The 12556-nt window shown below is 32.3% G+C and overlaps 3 protein-coding genes across 4 annotated transcripts; 1 reads left to right on the forward strand and 2 right to left on the reverse strand.

Annotated features, from left to right (window-relative positions):
* Positions 1–241: 241 nt before the first annotated feature.
* On the reverse strand, positions 242–2275 carry LOC124941486 (myb family transcription factor PHL7-like). 2 transcript variants are annotated; one of them, XM_047481824.1, is made up of 7 exons: positions 2070–2275; positions 1644–1778; positions 1486–1562; positions 1351–1396; positions 1218–1266; positions 968–1037; positions 242–869 (listed from the first exon to the last, which is right to left on the reverse strand). In XM_047481824.1, exons 2-7 carry the CDS (start codon positions 1765–1767, stop codon positions 444–446), a joined length of 792 nt encoding a protein of 263 aa, XP_047337780.1. In that variant the 5' UTR covers positions 1768–1778; positions 2070–2275; the 3' UTR covers positions 242–443. The 2 variants fall into 2 exon arrangements, with proteins under 2 accessions (XP_047337780.1, XP_047337779.1); XM_047481823.1 differs by having other exon boundaries at positions 1218–1275; positions 2070–2274.
* A 3840-nt stretch (positions 2276–6115) lies between these two features.
* LOC124941484 (phosphatidylinositol/phosphatidylcholine transfer protein SFH9-like) lies at positions 6116–8493 on the forward strand. The gene is made up of 11 exons (XM_047481822.1): positions 6116–6376; positions 6459–6487; positions 6648–6731; positions 6836–6889; positions 6976–7053; positions 7161–7214; positions 7298–7357; positions 7432–7527; positions 7603–7704; positions 7989–8069; positions 8140–8493. Exons 1-11 carry the CDS (start codon positions 6322–6324, stop codon positions 8404–8406), a joined length of 960 nt encoding a protein of 319 aa, XP_047337778.1. The 5' UTR covers positions 6116–6321; the 3' UTR covers positions 8407–8493.
* A 48-nt stretch (positions 8494–8541) lies between these two features.
* On the reverse strand, positions 8542–10433 carry LOC124943168 (WEB family protein At1g12150-like). Its single transcript, XM_047483718.1, has 2 exons — positions 10216–10433; positions 8542–10128 (listed from the first exon to the last, which is right to left on the reverse strand). The coding sequence occupies exons 1-2, from the start codon at positions 10411–10413 to the stop codon at positions 8542–8544; spliced, it is 1785 nt and encodes a 594-aa protein (XP_047339674.1). The 5' UTR covers positions 10414–10433.
* Positions 10434–12556: the final 2123 nt, after the last annotated feature.

A 12556-nucleotide genomic window follows, 5' to 3' on the forward strand; every position in this document is an offset into this window, starting at 1 on the left:
GAATCGATTATTAACCGAAAAATATTGGGTTTTCTAAGCAACATTTCGGATTGGTTAGAAATGTTCATTCCTATTTTTAGTAACCTAACTAAATGAGATTTACTTTAGACCAAGATCATCAAAATGATCTTTGATTATATGTGATTTATTAAACCAAGATTTTACTTGAAATTTGGCAATGTCACTAAAAGATTCTGAAACTTTTCATCGTCGCTACCTTTGACAAACAAAAAGAAGGAAATCAAGATTAATGGTTCGATCCAATACTATTAATATCACAATTCACAATGACAAGACCTAAGTTTCAGTTTTCGCCGATCTGATCAGCCTGATGAAACAACAACCATCGTGTTCTTCGTCGAGGAATTAAAGGGAAATTGAATAATGAGTTCATTCCCAATTACAGCTATAAGTTACTTACTCCTGTAAATCTATTCATTTATTTATTGCAACCCATCGTTGTGATCCTCATCTCCAAACCGATTCTGAAAGACTGGACGAGGTCTCTGCTGATCATAAACCGAACTTAAATCCAGCGACTCCAACTGTCGCTTCCTCCCTAACCTCTTGACTCTCGGACTTTGACATGGCGAGCTGAGGTGACAACTCGAATCAGGCGAAAGCTGCTGCTCGTTTTGAGAAGTGAACGATTCCCCAACTGAAATGCTCTTTGCTGGTGTTCGTTCATCGTCATTCTCCTTTATCAATATTGCAGGCTCGTCGGAGGTTGGGACATCTGAAACCACGGCTGAGATAGCCGAGCCTGGGATTTCGGAAAGAACACCGTTCATTTGTTGTTGCTGTTCTTCGATTATCTTCTTCAAGTACTTCCCTTGAGCTTCTATTCGTAGCTGAAGCTGCCTTTGCACCTGTCTCATATTCAAAATGTAGTTTTTTTTCTTCTTAAAATCGACATTCATTCTGTCTTTATTTAGGTAATTTTAGTACTAATGGACACGGGAATAACCTCCAATTGCTCGTGCAGCCGCTTCTGCACCTCCATCTGCAGCTTCAATGCCTCAGTAATTTGCATTCCCCTGAGAAATATAAAGAAACATGTGATGAGCCCATTTGAAAGCACATTCTGGATCTGAATCTGAATCTAGCCTTTTCAGAAACACTTTTAGGATCTAGGTCTAGATTTGGATCTAGATGATAAACCTAAATTGAACAATCATTCACCCACAAAACAAAAGAGAAAAAAGGAAGATACTCACGACGATCCATCCAAATCAGAGAGGGAATCCCGGGATTCTTTCTTGTCAGCTTTATTCCCTTCCATTATCATACTCAAAGACATTAAAACCAAATCTATCGCATCATCTTAATACACAAACAAGATCTACTTACCATCCAATGAAGAATCTGATGGAAGATATTTTGCTAGTCTATATTTCTGTAAACAAAAAGGCGGTTGTTTGATTAACCATTTAAACTACAGAGCGATGATTATAACAATAACGATAATGAACAGCTTCATGTTACCTGCAAATGACTCTTAACATGGTAAATAGTAAGACCTTGAACTCCCATCACTCTCAAAACTCCCTTCGGAGTAGCTCCTAAACAAAACCAAAACAATCTTCAGAACCCTTCTTCACAAATCATAACAAACTAGGTTAGAAATGAAAACCAAAACTCACGATCTGGGCCTCCAAGCTGAGTAACAGCATCAGAAAAACGTTCATGAAGTTCATGAGTCCATCTAAGGCGTTGCTTAGAAGACAAACTAGAACTGTTACCATCATTCCCTGCAGGGTCCATCATATGCCAGCTTTCTATAATCACAATTCAAATCAGAATCAAAACTGATCAGCCAAGTCACTCCATTTGTCAATTGAAGAGATAAAAAAACATGGAATCTCAACTACCCACAAACAGCCAAGAACAGTTCGTTCTCTTGACCTAATCTTGTGATTGCTCAAATACAGAAACGAATTGATACTCGAATACATTCACAATACATACACTAGCGATTAATAAACAGAAGAATACATTAAAGGAAGAAGAAACCCAGTCTGGATCTGAAATTTGGGGGAAAACAGTCAACTTGAAGAAGGTTCACTTACAAAGCAAAAAGATGGTTCTTTTGAGATGATCGAGGACGGCAGGGCAGATGGGTGTCCGATTAAACGGAGAAGTTTGACCGGAGAAGAGGGGTTGCGCCGGCTTGAGAGAAGGAAAGAAGGGTATATTCCGGCAGAGGCTATCTGTAGATGATTTTCGTCGCTTTGTCTTTGACAGTAATGCTTTATTATTAGCATCGAGATGAAGGCAGTCTTATCCCAAATTAGCATGTCTGACAAACCGCCATTAATATATTTTTTGTTTAAAGAGATTTTAAATAAATAAAAAAATACACATTATTATTGTCAAAATGTAAAAATAAAACAAATATAAATAAATTGTGAAATTGCCAAATTAACTATATTTTTTACTTTTTTTTTTTAACCAATTCGGATTTTGGATCATGTTACAATATTTATATAAATGACATTTATAAATAAATAAATATATATATCATTAATTTAATTATCGAATTTATATACATATGTAATCAAAACATTTAATTAGTTGGGATAGTTAAATTAGTATTATTAATCTTTTATTTATTTATAAATGACATGTAGATAATAAGTTAATAATGTTTGAAATTTTTAAAGACAAAATTTAATTTTTTATATTATGTGAGATTTAAAAAAGAATATCTAAAATTTTAATTGAACCAATTCAATTGTAAATAAATTAAACATGAAGGAAGATGTTAAATTTTGGGTCTAATTAAATAATAAATGTTTTTGATATGTAAATATAATCATAGATTATAGAAAAACATTTTTAATAAAGAAAATATAAATATTTAATATAACTAATAATGGAGGTAGATATGTTATCTCATAAATAGTCTCACTTTATGTCTTCCACATCAAAATTGAAAAAAATTACACATTAAATGTGGAGGTGGCTTGTGAGATAGTAAATATGTTCCCTTAATAATGGAAAATGCAACTTTAGACTTTAGAAGTTGAAAAGATGATTTGTTCTAATTAAGTTTTACCAAAATAGTTAAATTGAAATTGAAATTGAAATTGAAATTGAAATTGAAATTGAAATTGAAATTGAAATTGAAATTGAAATTAATTATATAAAAAAAGAATAAAATAAAAAAAGTTCATGAATATTAAAAATAAAAATAAAAACGTTTAAGCACAGCGACAAAGAAGATATGAAAAAAAAAATTAATAAGAAAAAACGGTACTCAATAAGTATTGAGCTCATATATACTCAGAAAAACAATTAACTCTCTGACAGACTATACATGCTTCCGGAACGAATCTCATAAAGCATCAAAATAATAGTATTATGAATGATATCATTAAAAGTTCAACAATTTTTCTCTAATTCGATAGTCCGCCAAAAACTAATTGGGATGGTAACTCAAATATGTAGATTTTTCATATTAGTGACATCAATCCAAACTTTCCAGCAACTACCCAAATACTCATATCACCCAATTAATCTCAATAATACTCTATAAAAGACTTCAAATACTGGTCACCCATCGGATAATGATAAAAGTAAGTGAGTTGCCGCTTTAACATCGTCGTGACATATACGACTAACCATAATACAACTTTTTTTCATACACATATTATCCATTAGAGTTCGACCATTAATAACGCTTCATCCAAATAACGAGATTTTGAATGAAATCTTTGACAACAACTTGTAGCAATGTCCCACATGGAAATAGTCCATATCTTGTCAACGCATTACGTCTTGTTAAGACAAGGACATTTGCTTGCATTCTACCAAAAGTAAACTCTATTATGAGACAAAGTTTTCATAAATTTTAATCTTCTTTTATATCTAAATTTAGCTAGCAAACCACTAGACCGATGATCAAAACATGTTCTTAACTGTGACATTTATTATGTTTAAAAATGAATATAGTATAAACAATTTAAATATATATATTATTAAGATATTTATTTGACACAAAGGAGGAATTAAAGCGTCTTAAGGCAAGTGGCTAAGCGGCAGCAGTGTGGTTCCAGAACTTATTAGGATAACTTAAGTGTCAAGAGTTTTAGTTTAGATGTAGATTATTATTAAGAAAAAAAATAATATAAGTTCGACATATTAATTTACTAACTAAAAAATATATCGATTCGACGTTTAACTTCTTAAATTAAAAAAAAAATATTAGTTCAATATGTTAATTCTTTAAAAAAATTTAGATCGAAAATATTAGTCCAAAATTTTATTTACTAAAATTGAAAAAAAAATTGATTTAACATTTTAACTTTTAAACTCAAAAATAAATAAATGATTTGTTCAACTAGTCAACATGTTGTAAATAATAAGACACTTTTGTTTCAATTCAAATTCCAATTTTAATATCAATTCAAATTTCAATTGTATGGTTTTTAAAGGAAACCTTAACATGATTTTATCTAATTATAAGTTTAAGTTTTAATTTATATTAAAAGCACTCTAAATTAAATAAATTCATGATTTTGGGACATGTCAAAAACTTATTTGTAAACACTAAGAATAGAGTTGGATCTGGTTTCAATAAAAAAAGTTATAAATTTATTTTAAATTATTTTTTTAATACCTTATTAAAATATTTGTTTAGATATGATAATGACAATGAAATGTATCTTAATTATACTAACTAATTTAATAAAAAAAAAAATTGTATGTTAAAACTTAGATTTAATTTATTTCCACTTGTTTTAAAAAGTTGGGATTTTAAACCCTATTGTGCCATAGGGTTGGTTAGCTTTGACCATAGGGATATTATCATCATTGTTGCAAAGATTCTTATATATTTGTTTAAGGTTTGCTTTGTTTATTATTCTCTATATTGCAACAAGTAACGAGGAATATGTTGTTCTTGTTCAAAATGTATTTCATTTTCAAATAGTAGTCAACATCTAATTTTGCTCTTTTTATATATATTTTGTTTATAAATACGAAAGTATATATATATATATATATATATATATATATATATATATATATATATATATATATATATATAAAAAAGTATTTAGCAAATAAGTTAAATAATAAACAAATAAGAATAATAAGATAAATTTGATTAATTTTTCTTTTGGAGGTAAGAAACTAATATAATCACACAAATTTATATTTTAATTTAAGTCAAATTAAGATATTAAAATACTCTTATTTTATTCTTATAAATTTAAAATTTAAATAACTTATTTTTTCATCTAAACAATTTTTTTATTATTATTATTTTTTTTTTGATAAAACACACTAAAAAACTTTCAAATAAACAAAAACCAAAGAAGCTCATGTCCTCAAATCTTAAACTTACTCACATGATCAATGTTTGTGTATTTTTTTTAAATGGTTATTTTTTGCACAACAAAAATGTGAAGAAAATAAAAATAGAAAAAAACAAAGAAATTGAGACACTCTAACCAAAAAAAAAAAAAAAAAAAGTAAAATAACAAAGCACGAAAATCTTTCAAAATCACATGTCGAGTCCACGTTCTTACTAGATTTCACTTTAAACAAGTAATGATAATGACGTTACGAACAGACTTCATCGGTCGTCTATAGTTGTCAAAAGTTCTCCAATTCTGTTCAAACCAAGTAATCCAAACAAAAATAACAGGATAAAAACTCACATTTTCAGACATTGAACTCGATCAGCTCAGTCAGCGAATAAGCCTTCTCCCACTTTTTACACTCATTTCACCACGACAGTCAGTCCTGCGGGACAATTTACTCAGTCTAAAGAAGACTTCGAATCCTAACCATAGACTAAAAGTGCAAGAGAAGGTGCGAAATCGACTCCTCCTCCTTATAAGTAATACGACATTGACTCGCGTATAGATAAACGTGTCACTAGTTAAGATTCCTCCATTAATAGCACCCTAATCAAATAAAGAGATAGGCACTAGGCAATTGGTACATTAGAGTTAGATAACAAGTCCAAACAAAGAAAACTTCTAGACAAGTCTACTTTATTAAATAAGATCTTCTCATATCATCAATTATAGATCCCTATGTTTTAATTGTCTAAAGAAAAACAAACAGTCCCTATGTTGAGTGTCACTCACTCACCTTCAGCACTAACCTGCTGATTCACCAAAATCAAGGACCAAGAAGGAAGCTCTCTCTCTCTCTCTCTTTCTTAAATACGATCTGCCTTTGCATTTCTTGACTTAAGACAGCTGTTCTTTCCTCTCCCACACACTGAAACACAAAAAAGACAACTTTTTTAAAAGTAGATTTGTGTTTCTGCACTTTGAATCATCAAATCTTCAACTTGATTCACAAATGGGAATGATTACTCAAGCTTCAATCGACCATCTTCAAGCTCTCATGGATCAAGGTTTGTTCTTTCTCCTTCATTACATATCGATCCATAATCTTCTTCTCACATTGTACCCATTTTCTGTTTTTTTCTCCAACAGTTGATGATTCACTCAAAGGAACTTTCCAGGTTTCAATTTCTCCCTTTCTCGATCTGTTTCCTGATCATGGTTGTCCTGTCGGTGATGAATTTCTTAGATTCATAGCTGGATTAGTATTTTTGTTTGATTTCAACACTTTAATCATAGATCTTGTTTTCAAAGATCTTGTCTTTTTTTTATTAATTGTAGAATATTCATCAAGGATGCCCGACAGAAACATATGGACGTTTCTTAAAAGCTAGGGAAGGAAATATCATCAAGGCCCACAAAATGGTTTTGTTTTGTTTTGTTTATTAAATAATCATGACTTGTAAGTTGTAATCTTCCTTAAAAACTAATTAAAGTTATGATTTTGAATTATTATGATGACTTTTCAGTTGGTAGATTGCTTGAAATGGAGAATTGAGAATGAAATTGATGATATCTTAGCAGTAAGTAAGCATTTATTAGTTTTCAATTCTCACTAAAAACGCATTTCTTAGGTTTTCTCGATACAATTTAGTCGATTTCTCTGCAGAAACCTATAGTTCCTACCGAGGTTTACAGATCGGTTCGCGATTCCCAGCTTATAGGATTATCTGGATACACAAGAGAGGTATGTTTTTGAGCTTCAATTTTGGCTTAAAACACTGTTATAATGTGTTGTTCATCGCAAAATTAGTAAAATTATTCTGTTTTTTTAATAATCCTATAATGTGACAGGGCCTTCCGGTTTTCGCAATGGGTATAGGCCTCAGCACGCTTGATAAAGCGTCTGTAAGAACAAAATTATTCGAAAAAACATACAAAATCCAACAACTTATGTAGTTTTTTTAAGGATGGTTGTTGTCTTTTCCTAGGTTCATTACTACATTCAGTCACACATCCAAATCAACGAGTATCGTGACCGTGTCACATTGGTTAGCTTCCATTTCAAAATTTACGCAAAATTTTCATATCTCGTTTTGCTTGAATGAAATTTTTTATTTTGCAGCCTGCGGCGACAAAGAAGTATGGGAAACATATTAATAAATGTTTGAAGGTTTTAGATATGAATGGGCTGAAGCTTTCTGCGCTTAGCCAAATAAAGGTTTTTTTCGCTCTGAGTATGGAATTTTCAGTTGTCTTTTTACGTCAAAATGAATTAATTTGTCGTGTTTTACAGTTAATGACCATGATTTCTACAATCGACGACCTGAATTATCCGGAGAAAACGCTGACTTATTATATTGTCAATGCTCCCTATGTGTTTTCAGCTTGTTGGAAGGTTAGACATTGTAGTTATAATGAAAAAACATCAATAAATTTCTAAATATTTGTCTTAAATTGACCTTTTTTGGATTTGGATTAATCTCGATGGGATTGAGATTATGAAAAGTTTGATTATTTGGTGAAAAGCCTTAAACTTTGAGTGTATTCTAGTTATTTTCAAATAACCCACGAACAAGGCTTAAGCTATATTTCCAAATATCGAACAATTTGAAGATTTCAAATAAATTTAGTAACATTTTCTCGTTTAGATCATGATCATAAACGTTCTCTCAATGGCAGGTCGTGAAGCCTCTTCTACACGAGAGAACGAGAAAGAAAGTTCAAGTCTTATCGGGATGTGGAAGAGACGATCTCTTGAAGGTAACAATATCCAATATCATATTAGTAATATAAACTTTTTTATTCCATTATGTTTTTTTCTTTTTTATAGATCATGGACTACGAATCGCTCCCACACTTCTGTAGAAAAGAAGGTTCTGAATCGTCAAACCGACATTCCCAAGCGAGTTGCTATTCGTTTGACCACTCTTTCCACCAAACAATGTACAGTTACATCAAACAACAAGCTGCATTTCGCGATCACCCGATCAGGCAAGGATCTCTACACGTCACTTTACCCGATTCATCTGCAGAAGATATGGAGATAGCGAAAACACTCGAATCCGAGCTGCAGAAACTAAATAATGAAGGTAAATAGTTTTCTAAAATGTAGGAGAAATTAAAACTTCATAATAAACAGTTTGAAGAATTATAATATGCTAATCAAGAGTTTATAATTAATTTATCTCTTATTTATTTGTACATAAAATGCATGGATTTTTAAAAAAAAAACTTAGATAAGTGAATTAGATACAGTTTCTTCTTCTCCTCCAACAATATGATCACCATCACTCTGTTCTTTCTCATTCTCCTTCCATTTCTGCAATTCGCCTTCGACAACTTTCATGGCTGCATCGTCCATTTCCGCCTTCTTTAACGCGTCTTCAATCGACGCCTTAAGTTCTTCAATCTCCTTCAAACTCTCGCTCAGCTTCAAGATCGTTTCCTTCTCCTTCATCTTTCTGATCTCCATTTGTACAGTTGCTTCCGCCACTTTCTTATCGGCTGCCTTCTCGAATTCGCCCGGTTTCCCTCTCAGCAATTCGAATTCTTCGTTGCTTAGTTTAATTCCGTCTGGCTTTTTCATGTCTGGCCTAGGAGACGACGATTCGACAATGCGATCTCCGACTATCTTCGCGGCTGCCTTCGCGATCTCAGCCTCTTTTAAGGCGAATACGAGTTTCTCCTCTGTTTCCTTTGCAGCGATCAGAGTGTACTCTGTTTCTCTGTTTAATTCTTTCGTGCAGGTTATGGTTTCCTCTGTCTGTTTTTTAGCATTCTCGGCTTCTTGTAGCAGCTGTTGAATCCTCGTATGCATTTCGTGGGTTTCTTCATTCACTTTCGCTTCTCCGACAAGAGCGAGTTCAAGCTCTGTTTTATGCGTTTCGAGTTCTTCCTTCAATTTTATCGCCTTTAATTCAGATTCCTCTGCTTTCTCCCTTATTTCAATGGTCTTCTTTGACAGAGATTCCAATTCCAATTTCAAAGAATCCTCCAATTTCCCAAGCGAACTCTCTTCGCTTTCCAAATCATCGAGAAGCTTCTCGGCTTCATCGAGTTCCAATCTCGCGATTCTAAAAGCTTCCAAATCCGATTCCTTAACGCTATTCAGCTGCTCCTGTAAAACAACAATCCTCTCGTTTCTTTCCTCCAAAACAACTTCCATATTCTCATCTCCTTGAAGAAGAAGAATTTCTTTTTCCAAAGCAAGTATTTTCTTTTCTTTATCCTCTTTACTCACTTTCAAATAATTCAAATTTGTTTCTTTCTCCGCCATGACCTTAGCTTGTTCATCCCTGGCTTGTAAAGACGCTGTCTTTACTTGATTCAAAGCTTCCTTCATCGTCTTTACTTGTCGCGAAAGCTCGGTCAGGCGTTCGCGATTGACCTTCGTTTCATGCTGGGCGTCTGCAGCTTCTTGAAATGCAGTAAGTTTCTTCTCTAATGCGGAATCGAAATCTTGCCTGAGAGTGGTTAGCTCTTGTTTGGCCGCGATTAATTCGGCAGAGGAAGCTTTGTATTGTTCGCGTTCGTTATCTACGTTTTGTTTCCACGTGCCCCCGTAGAGTTCAGACTGGCTTGATTTCGCTTCCTCGAGTTCCCTGGCGCGGTTCTTTGCGATTTCGGTTGTTTCCATTGCGGCTTGTTTGGCCTCGCTCGCGGCTTCCAGCTTGTTGGTTAGTTCTTGAAGCGTTTTGTTTGCTTTCTCGAGATCACGCATCGCTTGCGTTTTCGAAATCTCAGCTGTTTTTAGATGCTCCTTGTATTTATCCAGCTCTTTCATTGCTAAATGAATTTGTGTTTCTTTCTCCAACACTCTCTGGAAAAACAATAAAAAAGTTTTTCGTTTCAATTTTAACGCGTTTTGAGTGAGAATTGAATTTCAAATTTTATCTCGAAAATTTACCTCGTCGGAATTTCCTCGCCTCCTTATGAAGCTTTTTTCACCACCCGGGGAAGAAACGTCACCGAACATAGTAACAGCTGCCCGAACAGACCGGAAAGGTGCCCGAGTGTCGATTTCGCCCACCTCCCCAGCTTTCGGGCTTCTCGGCGAAGATACAACCGCGGGCCCTCCAGATCTTGGAGAGCCCAACCTCGTCATTATGTTGTTAAAACCGAACATATTTACTAGAATGTGTTGAACCGATCAATTGGTTACTACAAAAACATGAGGTTTTGTTCTGGTAAGAAATATATGGTAAATTGTAAAAAGAAAAAAAATTACCTTTTCGAGAGTGTTATGAATTTGGGGGTAAAAGTTTTGGAGAGTAAAATCATCTCTCCCCCAAAAAGATTAAGAGTTTCTTAGAAAGTGGATCTAAAATTTTCTTTATTTGAAATAGAATGTATATTCTGAAGTGGGGAGATAATTTCGGAACAATTTAAAAGACAGATTAATTATTTTTTTCATCTATTTTTACCCTTGGGTTACCTAATTTACCGCTTTTACTTTCTTTAGTTTTCATCAACGGCACTCTGACTAAATTTAAAGCAACGGTAAATCGTGTTTATTGTAAGTATTATTCAACCATTATTTTAATCCAATACTTTTTTGAATAACTCAAAATCAAAGAAATTGACTGCTTTGAAATATATATATATATATATATATATATATATATATATATAAATAAATAAATAAAGACACTTGAAATTAGATTGACTTGAAAGACTACTTCTTCCCATTTATTTTCATTCTTACAAAAATTTTATATAATTTAAAGTCTTTTTAGGTGTTGTATATTTCATTACTCTTCCTATATAATTTGGTTGAAATTTAATCCGTTATATTTTAGTCTCTTAACATCCTAGTGAGATTTATAATCAGAACAATACAATATGTATTTTTGAGTTGTTTGCTGCAAATATACATGTTGTTTGTCTAAATGATATTTTTTTTAAGTAAATGATATTTTTTTAAGTATGTATTCGTCTTTTTAGTAGTAGAGGAAATGAAATTAACCAATCTATTTTTTTAAATGATAATATATATTAAAAAAAGATTAAAATCGTTTAAGCACAACGACTAAACATCACATGAAATAAGAAAAATAATACAAACATGTATCTCATAAGGTTATTGAGTTCATAGACTCTCAAGAAAAACAAATAACTTCACCAAATTTTTAACGAATATAAAAAAACGTCATAATAATAACATTATGAATGATATGCATCGGACGACTACGATTATTAAAAGTTTGACGATTTCTTTCAAAGCTAGATAGTGTACTAGAAAATATTGGGATGATAACTCAAATATGTATTCTTACCGTATCAGCCGCCTCAAACAACTATTCAAATACTCGGGCATCACCTATTAAATCTCATTCGTATTTCACAAAAGATTTCATATACTAGTCACCATTGACAATATAAAAGTAAGTAAGTCGCCAATTCCACCTTCTTATGACACATATAATAACGACTTACGATAATGTTATTTTTTTTATAAAGTCACAAGAATCCCACAAGACGCTCTTATAAAATTAAGTCTCACAACTACGCAACCGCCAATTACATAGATCATTTACAATACATTGATTGATCTTTCAAATTTTAGTTTTACTAAAACAATATGTGCCACAACCAAGTGTTTCTAATAATGATTTAATGTCATCTCTCTACACACCTTCATTGATTCCATAAACCCTCTAAACAATAACCTTTCTGATCATTGATGAAATCTAATTGGAATAACATTTTCTTGGCGTCGAGAGATATTCTTCTTTTTAAATATAACCCTGCGATATATCATTTAGTTCTGACAATGTTGGTAGTTGTTCGACGAAGATGAGCTTGGGTAAAAAGTATACAGAAATGGTAGGATCTCGTGCATAGTCTTTAATTTAAGGATCTCTTTCAAGGGGGATTTGTTATCATCCAACGTCATATTATGTGTCGAGAATTAAAATATTTTCATTGACATAATAATCTGGCTCAAAATCTAGCGATTCCTCATCAGACATTTCGTGAATGAAAACTAGAAATTAATGATTTTTAATTTCAAGATAAATTATTTTAATAGGGGTGATTTGAATTATACATTCTAGAGGTGACAAACATCTCTTTTCCACATAAACAATAGTTTCTTGTTTGGACAACAAATCTGAAATATGGTGTGGGTTGTTGACCTCAATTTTTGTTACTTCACCTGTAACATTTTACACAATCTTGACTAGAGAAGAGTTATCTAAGGTGACACACAACCTAAGGGTTGTGAAGACGGATACTTGATCTCTTAC

Source organism: Impatiens glandulifera, chromosome 6 (assembly GCF_907164915.1).
Source record: "Impatiens glandulifera chromosome 6, dImpGla2.1, whole genome shotgun sequence".
NCBI lineage: Eukaryota > Viridiplantae > Streptophyta > Magnoliopsida > Ericales > Balsaminaceae > Impatiens > Impatiens glandulifera.

Excerpts from the sequence above, each read along its gene's own strand:
- LOC124941484 (XM_047481822.1), top strand. The coding sequence starts at position 6,322 with ATGGGAATGATTACTCAAGCTTCAATCGACCATCTTCAAGCTCTCATG. Across the intron at positions 6,890-6,975 it reads AAATTGATGATATCTTAGCA|AAACCTATAGTTCCTACCGA; the intron begins GTAAGTAAGCAT and ends ATTTCTCTGCAG. Across the intron at positions 7,358-7,431 it reads ATCGTGACCGTGTCACATTG|CCTGCGGCGACAAAGAAGTA; the intron begins GTTAGCTTCCAT and ends TTTATTTTGCAG.
- LOC124943168 (XM_047483718.1), bottom strand. The coding sequence starts at position 10,413 with ATGACGAGGTTGGGCTCTCCAAGATCTGGAGGGCCCGCGGTTGTATCT. Across the intron at positions 10,129-10,215 it reads GGCGAGGAAATTCCGACGAG|AGAGTGTTGGAGAAAGAAAC; the intron begins GTAAATTTTCGA and ends TTGTTTTTCCAG.
- LOC124941486 (XM_047481823.1), bottom strand. The coding sequence starts at position 1,767 with ATGATGGACCCTGCAGGGAATGATGGTAACAGTTCTAGTTTGTCTTCT. Across the intron at positions 1,397-1,485 it reads ATGTTAAGAGTCATTTGCAG|AAATATAGACTAGCAAAATA; the intron begins GTAACATGAAGC and ends TTTTGTTTACAG. Across the intron at positions 1,276-1,350 it reads ATCAGATTCTTCATTGGATG|GGAATAAAGCTGACAAGAAA; the intron begins GTAAGTAGATCT and ends TGATAATGGAAG.